Source organism: Gallinula chloropus (genome assembly GCF_964237585.1).
Source record: "Gallinula chloropus genome assembly, chromosome: 6".
Taxonomy (NCBI): Eukaryota; Metazoa; Chordata; class Aves; order Gruiformes; family Rallidae; genus Gallinula; species Gallinula chloropus.
In genome coordinates, this window is record NC_140091.1 from 28,996,885 (window position 1) to 29,012,803 (window position 15,919).

Genomic DNA, 15,919 nt, shown 5'->3' on the forward strand with positions numbered 1-15,919 from the left:
TGGCTATTGAGCACCCCAGACATGTGCTGCTGTTTGTTGGGTCAATAAGGAGAAAATCTTCTGTGTCAGAGGTGAGAGACATTGTTTTGACCCTGGCACTTGAGCAGGGCAACAGAGTATACCCTTTGTAAGTACTGCAGATTTTCACATAAGCCTGAGTTTTTGTTTTAAAGGTTGAAGAAGTTTCTTTTCAAAAGACTAGAGCCTACAGCAGTTGTGAAGTACCATGCAGGGAAGCTGAAGTAACACAGAGATTATAAACAGGGTGAAGTGCTACCTGAAAAACACACATGCCAGAAAAAAAAAAAATATCAGGAAAGAAACATAGTGGGAAAGAACTAAAAGGGCTAGTAGAAAAAGGGAGAGAAAGGAAGAGCTGAACAGGCTGATGACAGTTTGTGGACAGTCACAGTAAGGACTCTGTGAACAAGTGAAAGTTTGTTCCATGCTGAAAGCATAGCAGGCTGTTAGAGAGAGATGTCTTGAGGGAACACGCATGCTTTCGAGATGGTTTTCAGGATTCTTATGTCAAAGTGGAAGCTCCTAATCCTCAAAATGATTGAAAGAAAGGTTGTGATGAGAACAAACTCATGGTTCCAGCCATTGCTATTTGGTTTTACAGAAATGCAAAATGTTTTGGGTCAAGATTTCAAAGGAAGGAGTAAAAATAAGTCTTGTGTTTGTAGGTGTGAATAGATCATAGCTCCCAGATCAGGTCAGGTCGTAGTTTATAATTTGGAGTTAAGAATTATTTGGAGAGATTCTTAAATAACAGCAGGGTGGTCCAGGAAAGGCATTGCCACGTAGAAATTAATATTAGAGAAAGCAAACAGCTTTCAGGAATGCCAAGGCTTGGCTTTCCAGGTCTTGTATAGTGAGAATTATAGAGAGGTAGGATTGTTTCTTAACAGCACAGTCAGTGATGGTATCTCTTCTTATCTCTGCTTGGCGAAGTCACCCCTATTTGTTGATATTGCCAGTACTTGTATATGCTGCTGTGTGATGCTGTGAAAGATACTGAGGGCTTTAGCTTTTGGTATTGCAAAATACATTGTTAAACTTGAAAATGTTTAAGTATTCCTTAGTCAAATCTGTCCAGAGAACCGTGGGACAGAGAAAGCTGTACAAACCACTGGCCTTTTTCTACTATAGATAAATTTCTCACCTCCATGCATTGCTCACCTCATGGTATTTTTCCCAATGTACAGCAGGAGATGAAAATCCGGAAAATCTCAACTCTTCCTCCTCTGTGTCACCTTCACCTGCACTCTCCACCTCACTCTCACCCACAGGCACTGCAGAAGGTAACAGTGAATTTGGGACCATGGCACAGCTGCTGCTCTTCTGTTTTAGCTGAACTGGCAACGACTTCTATCACACATTGGTTAACTCCATTGCTGTTAAAGCAATCTGGTCATTTGTGCTGTCTGAAGTCAGTCACTTTACGTGATGAGGATATACTTAGTTTGTTAATTTTAATTAAATCAAAGGTGGGGATTTGAGGCATGCTTTTCAAAGAAAGTGATTAGAATTCGAGCTATAACATACTGTTATGAAAGTATGTTTTCCTTATGGACACCCCTTCCCCTTGAACTCTCAGATGAGTTTTGTGCTGAGCTGTCATAGTGGTACTTCCCTGCAGTTCATGTAGAGCTCCTTGGGCACCACAAAAGCATGTGATAACTGGGGAAAAAGGGTTGTTCCTGCATCAACAACACAAAACAAAACACCCCATCAGACTGGGCTTTTTGCAAACTGCACATTAATTCACCCTCTTCAGCTGGTGTTTACAAACACCTGAAGTCAGTGCATCCCCACACCTTGCTAAAGGATGATCAAATCTCTTTGCCACAAAGCCATCCCAGACAAATTAGTGGGAATTTGGAATTAGTGGTCTTGCAGACCTAAGTGGAAAGCCATCCTTGTGAAATAAATCTAAGCAGATGTGTTGCACAGACCTTGCAGGACCTGGAGTGCAATGCAAACTTTTTCTTTTTGCCAGTATTGGAGGGAGAAATGTAATTCAGAGAGCAGCTGGCAGCCTTTCTGCATGCAATGAGCTTCTTACTTTCATGCATTACTCACCTGATGATACCTTTTCCCAATGTACAGCAGGAGATGAAAATCCGGCAAATGCCAGCTCTCCCGCCCCTGTGTCACCCTCCCCTGTGTCACCTCCACCTACACGCTCCACCTCATTCTCACATCCAGGCGCCGCTGAAGGTAACAGTGAATTCAGGATGGCAGCATTGCTGCTATTCTCTGGTTTCAGCTGAACTGGCATCCACCACAACCTTCCTGATACTGTCTCTACCCCTCAAACTGCACAGTGCAGACTCCTGGCTCAAGGAAAATTGATTTTTAATGTGGGCAGTATCAGTCCGTGTGTCAGCGGCTCAGTATATTGGGGGTCTGGTTCTTGCTAAATGCCACTGGATATTAGAAAGAACGTGCAGTTCTCTGGGGAAAGCTGATAGCTGGGAGGAAGGAATGTTTCTTTTTATATTTTTGACATATGATTGTGTTTAATTCCTTGGAAGTTTAATTTGCACTTTCTCTTTCTCTTTTTAAGGAGTTGAGACAACAGTGGCTACAACTGGTAAGAAACTTCTAATCTAATGATAGGACTGCGTTGATATTTTTTTTTTTTTTTTGGTTGTTGTTGTGTGATCATTTCTTCTTTCCTTTTCCTGAGCACAGTTAGCTCACAGAATGTGTAATGCCTTTTCGTTCAGCCCAATGAAATGAAGTACACTGTCTTAAGAGGCAGGAATATCAGACAAATCTGGTTTTGAGTCATGTATTCGAGTATGTTTTAAAACACCACATTTATCGTGGAAGTGGTTCAGTAAGCACTTGAAGAGGCTTATACTCACTGGATGTTCAGCTGACATCTGTTGGACCCCTAACACCTTGAGCATTTGGTGTGTCTTTGCTTGCTAACAAATTTACAGTGCCACAGTATGGCACAGGAGTCCTGTGTTGTATGCAGCTTTGTGTCCCTCCTTGACTGGGCATTAATGAAACTGCTGTACTTCTCACCACAGGTGTCCCTCCTGCAGACAGCACACACCTCTCCACGCACACAGGCTCTGTCCCTACCACGGGACTGAGCAACCCACCAGGCAACAGCACTGCCGCCCTCACCACACGCACTCCCACTGCCTTCAAGAATGCTTCATCAGGTTTGCTGTCTTCCTTTAGATGCCACTCACCGCTCTCAGCTGCAGGGGAAAACTAAGTAATTCAGCCACAAGGGTACCCTTTTCTAGTTTGTGGTTTGTCACTTAGAAAGGTAATCTTCAGTTTGGTGAGTCAATACCAGTACTTTTTCAGGGATCTGGCATCTGATGGCCAAGTTCTGTAGTCATCATGGTAGTATCAAAATGCCAGCTGCTGTCAACAAGGCTGTTGCCAAAGCAGGAGCAATGCAAAGGACCTAAAACAGAATATAGAAACCTGTCACTGGTTTATAAGCAGTGAGATGACTGCTGAGATATGGTAAGTACTACAGCAAGCAAGGCATGGATCTGGCAAATGACCACTACTGGAGTGCTTATTTCTGAAGGGGCACCAGCACTATTCATAATAGTGTTTTACTGTATAGAACGTAGCAAAGTGTTTCAGGTTTTTTGTTTTTTTTTTTAATTAATGCCATTCTTATGCTGACTTCATTCTGGATTATACCTAAATAATGACAATTTTAAAATTTGTCCTTCTATATTGCAAGATTCATTAGTAAATGGTATATTCCTAAAAGCTTGCTTTCTATTTAAAAGCTCATATTCTGTTTTATTATATATACAAACATGATACTTTCTTTTCAGCATTCTTCTCTAAATTGCAAAAATCCCAGAAGAACAAAAAAAAGGCAGAGAAGGGCTGTAGAACGAGACGTTTCTGATGACATAGCCATATGAAATGTTTTACTTTTTAATGCTGATATGTTGTTTATTTCCTTACAGATGATTACAATTCAACATCCTTGCACAGCACCACCTCACCAGTCAGCATGCCAGCAAACACTGGGATCACCCCCACTCACATAATAGGTGACAAACTTGCACACAGTTAGCACAATTATGATACTGCAAGTACAGAAAATTTGTTGGAACAAGGGAATCAATTCTGAATTTCTTTACTCAAATTTAAGCATATATATTAGGCATACAACTGTATTAAATTCAAGGTTGTTTTTAGGAATCTTAATACTAGTTTATGAGTAATATTAAAGATACCAGATTTGCTACTTGTCAAGCAAGTGAAAAATAGAACTTATTTCCACACAGTGGCATTATAGAAGAGTAAATCTGTCAATCACTCCTCTTGATATTAACAGTAATTTGCTGAAGCAGCAAAAAAGTATGAATACATCCACGGATCTGTTTGCAGCTTGCCTTTTGTTTCACTCAGCATTACCATGTCCATGGGATCTAATATTGCAAGCACTTTCAGATATTGTTAATGCAATTGGGTTGGAAGGAGCTACTCAGGTCGGTAAAATGTATGTGTGCTTGAGCAAATACATCCTGGAGTCGGACTCTTACCATCTTTGTAACTGCCCTTCAAGTATCTGTAGGCTGCTGTCAGTTATTGGACAGACAGCTTAGCTTGTGGGTCTTCTGCCCCTAACCATCTTGGTAACTCTCCACTGCACCCTCTCAGTTTACTCTCTCATTAGGGGCACTACTCAGCGATTTGACTCCCAGCCTGGAGGGATCGAACTCTAGGCCCTGTCTTCTATGAAAAACATTAGATATGGGTCTCATTGAGTAATACTTATACTGTAGCATATTTTAAGTAATTGTATTCAGAATTAAGTTCTTTGCTTAGACTTCCACACAGGTTTTCTAAATACCAGCTTGTAATTTCTTTTGGGTCTTTTGGTATAAAAATATCTGTATAACAACCTGCACTGTTGCATAAATCTCTTTCCAACAGTAAGAGTAGCTGTGCAAACAGTAGGTACATTTTGTTTCTTTAGTGACACTGGATACCTTTCAGTTACCTGTACCACAGCACAGGTATCCTGGGAAACTGCTACAGCTTATCATACTGCTATGAGAATGTGATATTTTTGAATATTCTTGTGTAGCTTTGTATGTAGAAATAATATTAATAGTCATTTTGATTTGTAGTCATCGATGTCACTAGAAAATGATGACAGACTAGTGATCCCTAAAGTGACTATTTTGCAAATGAGTTTGCATGTAGCTGATGATGTTTTTCCCTTTTTTCAAATGTGAGTGGAGTGCTAAATACAGTTACTTGTGTTACATGTCTTGAGTTTTGGGCAGTACCAGTCATTCTTCCCCAATGCTCTGTGAAAAAAAGACTAACTTGCCAAGCTACACCGTTATTTTGTTTTTTTTTTTCTTACAGCAAGTTCCACAGTGACAACTGAAGAACCTTGTGGTAAGAACCAAACCCCTTATTTTAACTCGGTCCTGAAATCTGACCAAACCAGTAAACTCAAATACAAAAAACTGATCACTAAAATTGGTCAGTTAGCATCTCAGGTTATTTTATAAACTGTCTTCCAGTTCTGGGAGTCAGATTAAAGTTGTTAACATTTCTGGTCTTCTCCAGTTATGGTACTTTTAAATTGCCCTGCACTAGGCTGTTGATATCATGGCTGCAGAAAAGATCTGCCTTCATTCCATTGATGCTGTCGCTAATTTTTCCCTACCCTGCTGATAATCTGATTGTGTAAACTGCAATTCATAACAAAAGTAAAACTGAAGTTTGGACATTAGTTTATGTCTCTTCAGAATTAGAATGCTCTCCTCTCTAATTTTCAGGAACAGACAATAACCGTTATTTACTGGATGATTATGAATTTATTTTTAAAAGAAAATTTTAAAATTTTGTTCAAACAAATGATTAATTATATAATTATATAAACTAACATTTCCTAAGGATACTTTCGATTTTGACTAAGCTTTTTTTTTAAAGGTAAAAATATAAAAAAATAAAATAAATAATAAGGAGCAGATAATTTTGCTGTATTTCTGATTCTTAAAAGAAATATAGTGCTGGAAGAGCCATAAAGCATTTAATGGTTCTTAAAAACTGTCATAAAATCATTGTTTGACATTTTATGTTTCTCTTTTAGATGATATTAACTGCATCATAACTAATGTATACTATGAGAATGACACAGCTGAAGTTCAGCTGACAAATCTCAGAAAAAACAGAACGTATGAAATTTGGGACGGTAACATCACGAAATATTCAATTAACGATTCCGACAGTTATAAAATATTGCTTAACGGATGCAAAAGATATGAAGTTAAAGTTAAAAACTGCCCAGTCAAATACCTTACTATTCTGAATGGTAGGTATAAAAGGGTTTTAGTTGGGTTGGTTGGTTAGTTTGTTGGTGGGAGGGGAGGGGGGTTGTTTGTTGGTTTTTTTTGATATGCAGCCATGGATTTTTTAGTCTAGTCTTGTCTTGTGTTTGGCTTGCAAGATGCTTTGCATTTTGAATTTGCACCTTAAAACCTCTCAGTATTTTCTTGAAGTAGGATGTACAAATTGTAGTTTTCTTATTGTAAAGGGAACTTTAACTATATTGGCCATATGCTGCATGCTTAGCAATAGCATGAGCAGCCAGCATTTGAAAACTACTGTTTATGTGGCTGTTTTGTTTGCTAAAGAGAGTGATGGATTAAAAATTTCATTTATTATTTGAACGCCAGCATCATCTTTATCTCATGTAGGCTTTCTCAGTTTTTACTTTACATTTCTTGTTACATTCTTAGCATATTATTCTGTGCAAACTGTATCTTTGTATTGCAGAATGAGCCAACAAATATAAAAGAACAAATTGCTGTTTAAAGAATCAATATAGCCAATGTCACAGTAACATTTAATATTAATCCTTTTCAGCTAATAAGAATCCTTTCAAAGTTCAGGATCAAGCCAACACATCTGCAAGGGTATCTTGGAATGAGTCATTAGCCTGTGCTAATGTGACTATTAACTGTAGCGGTAAGACACATCTAAGATATTTTGAAGTTGATCATTTATGCATTTACTTTTAAAAGAAACTTTGATTATGTCTTTTGATGAGAGACTGGCAGGTTTAAATGATTTGTGCCAGTTCGAGATTCTGTTCAGAATTTCTGGGTTCACCAGGCTGGGGACTACCATCTCTATGTACTGCAGATCTGGGGAGAGTTCAAACCCAGAGAGCTCATTTCCTGAGTTTAACAGCTTCACAAATAACAGAACTATGAAGGTTTTGAGCTCCTGCTTGATAGTCTTGAAGGTGAGCTGAGAGTTTGAAAATCCTGCAATCTGTGGGTCTGCTGTGAGCAGATCCCTGTGTGAGATCCCTTGCAGACTACCCAGGCAGCTGGCTCTGCAGGCTCCTGCATGGTAAGTCTACTTGGAGCTGGCCAGCCTGAGGAGATGCTGGCTCAATGAAGCTAGTGTGCTAGCAAGGGTTTGAATTATGTCCTTACGTATCTCAGAAAATGCATGTGGAATGTCCAAGGCTGGGGATTTCATTTTTCAGGGAGCTGAAGAGCTGAGGAGCCACTCAAAGGTTCTGCCAAATTCCCATTAAATGTTATGATTTCTGTGGGAAAACTGTTTTCGTAGAAAAATCTAATAGTGAGTTTTACTGATGAAAAGTAAAGTTCTATGCAAACTAAGTTAGTATAAAAGAACATAAAACCCAGTCATTGGATGAGGTTGTATGCTTTTCTGTTTGGAATATTATGATAGTTTATTACAAATTATATTGAATAAATATGGTAGACAAATTCCCAGTGAGAAAGGTACCATGTACTTCGTGAGTTGTGAAAAATATCAATAAATATATTTTTTTGTGCCTACAGGTTCAAACGTCTATGAAGAATCGAATAAAACTTTTGTGGACCTGACTAATTTGTCACCCAACCAACAGTACAATTGCACTGGTACCATGCAGTTTTTTGAAAAGATTGTCAATGCAGGCTTTGTCATAGAAACAGATTATGGTGGTAAGTGTAATGCTCATTTTTGCTTTATTTTCCATGTATTTCTGGAAAACCCTGCTAAGAATCCCACTATCTGTGTTTCCTGGGGTTGAAGATATATTTTAAGCAGCATGTTCAGCCACTAGGAGGTTCTCCTCCAGCTCCACCCAACTGGTCTCCTGCCCTCGCAGTTCTTTGACTGCAGACATAGTCTTCCTTTTCCTTCCCAGCTCCAACCTATGTCTTTCACTCAGATGCCTTCCTCTCCTTCTCTCAGAGACTGTGACCTTATAATTATTTTTATTTTGAGGGTGAGAACATGGCCAGATGTAAGGAAGTTTAAAGGGGGGAAAATAAAGTGCAGACCTAGTCAAAACCAAGTGTTAAATTCTTGATTTGAAGAAAGATGTGATAGAATAATTGCAAAGAATGTCTCCATATAAAATAATGTGCCTTTCCAAAACATTGTCCTTGGAGACAGCTTAGGGGTTTTAGTTTTGGTTTGTTTTGGGGTTTTTTTTCCTATTTTTTTTCTGAATTAAAAAGGAAATTAACCTCAGTCAAATAACTGGCAAACAAAAATTCAGACCAAATGTTTTAAGTTTTTTAATGTTATAAGGAAATCAAACCAATATATAATACTTAGAAATGTTGGATAATTTTAGTACTATGTGATCTTGCTGTATTCACTTTGTCCTGAATGAAATAAATATATGAAATTGCCCAATATGATGCTTTTACATATACTCAGTTTATACTTATACATAATTTATTGGAATGAAACAGACTACAAAAAGCATTACATGTTGTTGGTATCTTGCTTTAGTATCCAGTGAAATTTTGTTTAATCAAAGTAGGCAAAAGAGAAATATTTTTTATGTTCATTAAAAAATTTCCTTCCCTCCCTGTTGCTTTTCTTTTACAACAGTACCAGATACACCAGAAAATCTTAGAGCTGTAGAAATTACTGCCAGAACTGTAAGAGTTACATGGGAGCAACCTAAGAGCATTTCAAAGAGTCCTATACATTACTATATAGTGAATTGCAATGACAAAAGTAAGTGTCTGCCCCTTCGGTATTGAATGAATCACTGTACGTTTCAATATTTACCGAAGCATGGTGCTTTGTCAAACCGTATTGGCATCTGTCGTGGTTTTGCCCCAGCCGAGTTGGGCACCACGCAGCCGCCTGCACTTCAAGGGCGGGAAGGGGAGGGGGGAGGGAGGGAAGAGGGAGGGTAGGAATTGAGGGAGGGGGAAAGGGAAGGGAAAGAAAACACGAGAAACCAAAACCTCGCGGGTTAAGGGTAGTTTGTTGGCATAGCAGAAAAAATAGGTATAATAATAATAGCAGGACTTTAGGGCACAAAATACATGAAACTGGTGATGCAGGATGCAGTTTCTCTCCGAACCCACAGCTCGGGCCGTGCAGCCCAGAGCTGTCCTGGAACCCGAGCAATCCCAACACCGCGTGTCCTGGAGCCGCCTGCTCCTCCCCACACCAGTCGTGTTCCCCCCACCCCCCGCCTTGTTATGCAGAGCATGACGTAATTCACACGTAATACCCTCTTTGGCCAGTTCGGGTCACCTGTCCTGGCTGTGTCCCCTCCCTTCTTATTAACAGGGAAATATGAACAACTGAAAAGTCCTTGACTGCTTGGCTACAACTAGAAACATCAGGGTGCTCTCAGCGCTGCTCCCATCCCGACTCCCAAACACAGCATTGCCTCCACTGCTAGGAAGAAATTAACTCCATCCTAACTAAAACCAGCACAGAATCTCTTCAAACTGTGCAGAAAAACAAAAAAAAATTAGTTTGGTTTATTTTATTTTTTAGATAGGTAAAGCCAGGTGGTTGTCTGCCACTAAATGGTCCTTCCTTTCAGATATGCTATTTATGTCACTTTACACATAGGTGGGTAAGTCTGTATCAGGTATACTGGGATCATGGTTTCCAGGTGTGAGCTTGTCTTCAAAGCAAGGACTGGAAAATGATGTTTTGGAAATGAAGAGCCTGGTACATGATTCTAGGAAATATATGCCAGTTCTAAACTAGCCTTGGGTTAATTCATTCTTGTTCTGTTCACATGCTGCATGCTTTGTAAACCTGGGCTGCGGGAATCAACTAATGTCTCCCATTCATGATGCCCCAAGTTTGGCCACTACCCAAAAAGATGGAAGGCCCATGTACCCACCCGTTTTTGTGTTTGTTCTGGCTTGGTCTGTGCAGGATGCCAAGACAGTATGCTGGGGGGGGTGGGGAGGTCACATGTGGAGCAGCCAGAAGGAACACACAGAAAGGCTACTGCCTCCAGTTCCTTCCACAAGCCACCAAAGCCCCAACTGCAGCGTGGGTAGTAGCTTTTTGCTCATGTTGCTTCACATGTAATTCCTTTCTGTCCTGCTTGTCACTATGACACTCTCATGTCATATCAAGGCAGGCTTGCCCAGCATGCAGAGTGATTTTTCCTATCTACGGTCTAATAAACCCTTCCCAAGCTGAACACAGAAGAAATTATCAGCCTCTCTTTATCAATGTGCTTTATGTTATTTTTTAATTACACCTATTTAAATGACATGTAAGTAAAATACTGAAGAGAACAAACCCTCACATTTCTACCTTTTTGTTTTGGAAATATATTTCTTCCTCTCACTGGGCCTTCACTTAGCATTAGTAAGCAAGAGAAATCAACCAAGTACACAGTATTAAAATAGAAGTACACATGACAGTGGCTTCAGGTAGCTCTGATGAAATGTAAAAGTTCCCATTCTCCTAACAAATTTGATTAATTTTGGTTATTGATTTCATTTTTCATTTTGTCCTAGGGGAACAAAACATCACAAAGACTGAGGCTGAATGCTCTGAATTAACACCGTTTACTAATGTCAGTATATTCGTGACTGCATATACACAGAGCAGAAGTAATAATAGTGTAAAATTACAAGGAACACCTGCAGGTGGTGTCTTTCAAACAAATTCAACAAGTAAGTCTCTTGTTTGCTAACTGCTATGAACAGGGCTGACACTATGACAGGGGATGTGTACGTTCTTCTTATATATATATATATGTAACATATATTTTGTATATATTAATGCTATTAACCAAGACACTAATTAACATTGAAAGAATGTTATTGACGTTCATATCATTAGGGTTTCTTTTTTAATTCCTTAGCATTATTAAATTTTTAACTATGCATTTATTATTAGTATTCTTATGTATACTAGATTAAAAAGTATTTCTGCATTCATTTGAAATTATTCATAAGATTTTTAGAAATCTTTCTGTCCCAATCAAAATATTAAAATGAAAAAGAAAGGGGTTTTTTATAAACTTTAAAGATTTAGGGTTTCTTTTTGTGGCATGAAAACTACGAAGATGTGCAGAATGTATCTCCTATTCTTGCCTGTTTGCTCAAAGCAGACCTGCATTGCCCAGGCTACACCAAGGCCGATGTTTTCACCAGGTTTCAGTTAGGTTGGATGTACACGTACACAGTTTGCTTCCCAGTCTCCATCTTAGGTTAAAGCAAAGTATGTGCTAACCTTTGTGCTGTCCAAAAGGTCTGTGGACCTTTTTGGGTGGTCCTGATTTTTCATTTGTCATACATGTTCAATTGATAGAACTACAAGAAAAGCTACACCCTGCCCCCTGCCAAGAAACCAACAGACTGCAGATAGTTTCCTGATGCAGACAAGGTGTAATAGAGATACAGTCCTTTCTAGTTGGTTGGTTGGTTGCATTTTTTTCCCCTTCTAATCTTCAGATGTAGAGCTGGTTTATTTCCTTCTTAAAGAAAAGATAACCAACCCAAACCAAAAACCAACTAAAACCAAACCCACCCCAAAAAACAGTTTACCTAATTTCTTCCAGTACTTTTTAAATTCTAGTTCCACCTTCAGACTCAGCTAATATAGAGATAAAGCTATAGGGTAACTATAATGTTTTATACCTGGTAAAATACTAAATTAATATTTCCATTAATTTAACTCAATAAGCGAAACTTTTTTTAGTGACAAAAATAAATGCTCTATTTGTGCTAATGATGTAATGATAAAGCGGTGACTTTCCTCCCCCAACAGCAGAAGTATTTAAAACTTCTGTTGCTTTTATCACTCATGGAAAGTACGTAGAAATAGATCTATACAAGAACACTAAATCTGTTTCTGAAGAGCTTTGGAAAGTACAGAGGCTCCTGGCAGACAGTGTTTTGAATTTGAATCATGTCCTTGCTGTGGAATATAGAGAACTTTTGTAACCAGTCCAAGAAAACATTCAAATCTCCCTATCACTCCAGGTCATTAAGCTAACAAATTTTAGTTTATAATGGAAGCATAGAGGGATCACAATTATCATCTGAAGCCTCGTGGAAATAAAAAGATATTAAATGGATTGATTAGTAATGTAAACGGTTTTGATCTCAGACATAATTGCAAGATGTCTTTAAGTTTTAGACAGCCCTAATTTAAGCATGACCATGATTTTTCTCTCTCTGGTAATCTAGTTTAAGTATATTATATTTTAGAGCTCCCACTTTCTGGAGCTCCACTTGTTAATAATGTGAAGAAGAAGATTATGGTCCACAACATAAGTTCATGCACCCGGAAAAAAAAATCAGTTCCCTTATTTTTTGAGAAAATATCAAGTCAAGTTGCTTGCCTTGAATTAATGGTATTCATTAAACCTTCACAACTGTTACAACAGTTGATAACTTTGATCAAGCATATAGTGGAAGAGGTTTATGGCTTCCTTAAACAAGAGGCTATATCAGTAGAGAACAATGTATTGGAAAAAAAATCACAGAATCTCCTGAGTTGGAAGGGACCCATAAGGTTCCATAATATCTCTGATATTTTATAAATTTTTTTTTATCAAACAAACACATTGCCTCTGGAAATACTCACTTTCTCTTTTCACAGCTAATTCAGTAGTATGCTGAATAGGAATGAAAAAATCTGCCCCATGGATAAAAATGAGCAGATACGTTGTAGCTGCACACTCAGCCAACTAAAATATCCTGCCACTCTCGACACAGGATATTTAATCTCCTCATAAAACCTCACACATCTTTGCTCTTCATATGAAGAAAGAAGGAACTGCTGAATTTATTTTTAAAAATATGCTAGTTTGCAAATTAAAGTTATTTTGAAGAAAATTTCTATGGTGGTGTCCGAGTGAAATGTACCTAATGGAGCTGCCTTATGCAAAAGGTTATTAACTTTCTGAGAGGTTTTATAAGCTCTCAGTGAAAGATCTCTCATATGGTGACCCAGTCTGAAACCCATTTGCTCCAAATAAAAATTTAGAATTAGAAAACACAGATTAGACTTAAAAGATTCTTGATCATTGAAAAGTAAAATGTTTTTGTGGTTTTAGGCCACCATTGAGACAATTTACTGCTTTAAGGAAAAGGAAGCTATTCCAAATATTAAGATAAACTAGTAACTCCTGGTAGGAAATTTCATTTACAGAAGTTTTGAAACAAACAATCACACAGAAAACTGTTTGTTCCCTTGTCTTCTCTTTTCCATGTTCCTCAGTTGAGAAAGTGATGTCAGGTGCAAGAGTGTGTTACCACCTTTGCAGTCTGACTGTCCGTGTAGCTCTGATCTCAGCCTTTTCAGTCCCACTTCACAGTGTTTCCAGCTCAGATAAGCCTACAGTTAACTAAAAATTTATTTCATTGTTCTTGTTAAATTTGGATTGAAATTTTAAAGGAAGACAATGTGTGAAATTATTGTGAGAAAATAAGAAACAGACATGAATGCATACAGCTGTTTAAATGTTTGGTTTGAAAAAATAAGACTAGAACCAGTAACAATTCTTTTGTGACCAGATCCAGACAAAGTGGAGGGACTTCATGCAAAATTGGAAGATGATAATGTTGTCCGCGTTATGTGTCAAAAAAGAAATGTGTATGGAGAAGACCCCAAAATTGAACTGACTTGCGAAAATGATGGAAAAAAAATCAAGAAGGAAGTTTGTGATTTTGAAATAAGAGATCTCTCATACTTGACAGAATACACATTTACAGTAAGTAAATTAAATATATAAATTAGTGAAATTAATGAAATTAAATATATAAATTAGTGCTGAATTTTCATTAAGCAAATTGGTTTTAGGAAAAAAGGCTAATGTGGTGGCAGAGGAGTTAATCTATGGATCATGTAGGCCACAGGTGTAAAGAAGTAGCTATTACTTGGAAAGAAAATACATATGTGCCTAGCCTATCAATCAATCCATTGCAGGCTATTCCACGTAGGTTCTGACAGCATGAAAAATACAAGCTAAATAGATTGCAATTGGGCAAGAGACAAATTTGGGGTTTCCATAAGTTTTAAAATAGTTTAAATAGTTTAACTGATATTTTAGTGTATCATACACATTTCTATTAATGAATGTGTGACTGTAATTTCAATCAGACGAGAAATACAGGATTGAAGTCTTGAGATAATTGCTCAAAAATTTTTCACTATGAAGGTTTATGAAGCTATATGAAGTAAGTGTTAAGCAGGTCAGATCCTGTTATATGTCCTTACATCAGTCTTTTGCAAGCCAGTTCTTATTTCCATAAAAAATACATCATCCTCTCCTTACAAGCTTCACTTTCCTGAAAGCCTCCTGCTATTTTATCTTCTTTAGGCATTTTACGCTTTTGGCATTAGTTGCTTGCAAATCCAACGGTCTTGTGTGATCCCCTTAATGTGGTTAGGGAGCATATAAATAGGAAAGGAATCAACTTTTTAAAAGGGCAGACGATGGCAGGACAAGGGGGAATGGATCAGAGCTAAAGGAGAGAAGGTTTGAATTAGATATTAGGGTGAAGTTTTTTTTACAGAGAGAGTGGTGAGGTGCTGGAACAGGCTGCCCAGAGTGGTGGTGGATGCCCCACCCTTGGGGGTGTTCAGGGCCAGGTTGGATGAGGCCCTGGGCATCCCAGGAGCCTGGAGGTTGGTGGTCCTTTCTGTGGCAGAGGGGTTGTAACTCTGTGATCCTTGGGGTCCCTTCCAACCCAGACCATTCTATGATTCTATGGCCAGTAGGAATATATCCTGATAGCTTCTCTCAGTTAAGTTGAGGTAAGAAAGTGACCGGTAGGAAAAACAGAGTTTTATTACTTTTAGGAACCAGTTTCACTCATTTTCTGCAATCTTGCTCTCTTTTCTCTGTGTCTTCCTGAGGAAATGGATAGAGAGCTTGAGTAGTCTAGGTCTTATTCCAAGACTTTGCAAGTGTTTTTCTGACAGTTTCTGCTCAGAAAACTTTGTATTCAGAAAATAAAGATAGGGTCCAGTAGTAGCAAAAGATGCTTGCACCCATTTGCTCTTGTAAGGTCTTTGTATGCCATTTGCAGGGAGCAGTTTACCTTGTAGAAGAAATGCGCTTCTGCTTCAGATTTATTTTGCCTGGTTCTTACTGTAAACACAGAGAAAGCCCTATGGCCTTAACTAGTAATGAAAGGATCCTGGATCAATTTGTGGAAGGCTCAAGTAAAGAAAGATAATCCAATGTGAGCATTGGTGATTGTTATGATTGCCTTCTATCTACATACTGACTTGTTCAGAGAATAAACAGGAGTCTAAACAGCACACTTTTTGTTTTAGGGATGTTTTCACCTGATTGTTGAACTAGGTTTCTGGGTTTTGATTTTTGAGAAACTTCTTGCTTACTAATCCCCTGAATACATCAGCCTTTTAGAGGAGAGGGTGGGAGCTGGGGCACAGTCCTCAGAGTCTTCAGGAGAGCTTTCTCTTAAGGGATCATGCAGGCTCAGTAAGAACTCAGCCTGCAGTCAGCAATGATGCTAAAAGCCCTTCTCCTCCACTTTTGGATAATTTGCAGCAGGATAATATTTCTATTCAAATCACTGTTATTCAATCCTGTTAGTGATCTCCACTATTTAGTATTAAATCTTTAATTGTAAGATTATTTTTTCTTCAGAAGAAGAGT

The 15,919-nt window shown here is 38.3% G+C and overlaps 1 protein-coding gene across 1 annotated transcript in view; it reads left to right on the plus strand.

The window, feature by feature from the left end:
• Positions 1-2,072: 2,072 nt before the first annotated feature.
• Positions 2,073-15,919, plus strand: part of PTPRC (protein tyrosine phosphatase receptor type C) — a gene marked incomplete at its 5' end in the record, with an annotated part of 29,820 nt that continues 15,973 nt past the window's right edge. The window contains 6 exons of the mRNA XM_084266312.1: positions 2,073-2,223; positions 2,573-2,599; positions 3,966-4,070; positions 6,116-6,337; positions 6,892-6,993; positions 7,848-7,991. Coding sequence (XP_084122438.1) covers positions 2,073-2,223; positions 2,573-2,599; positions 3,966-4,070; positions 6,116-6,337; positions 6,892-6,993; positions 7,848-7,991 — 751 coding nt within the window. The remainder of the gene's footprint in view (positions 2,224-2,572; positions 2,600-3,965; positions 4,071-6,115; positions 6,338-6,891; positions 6,994-7,847; positions 7,992-15,919) is intronic.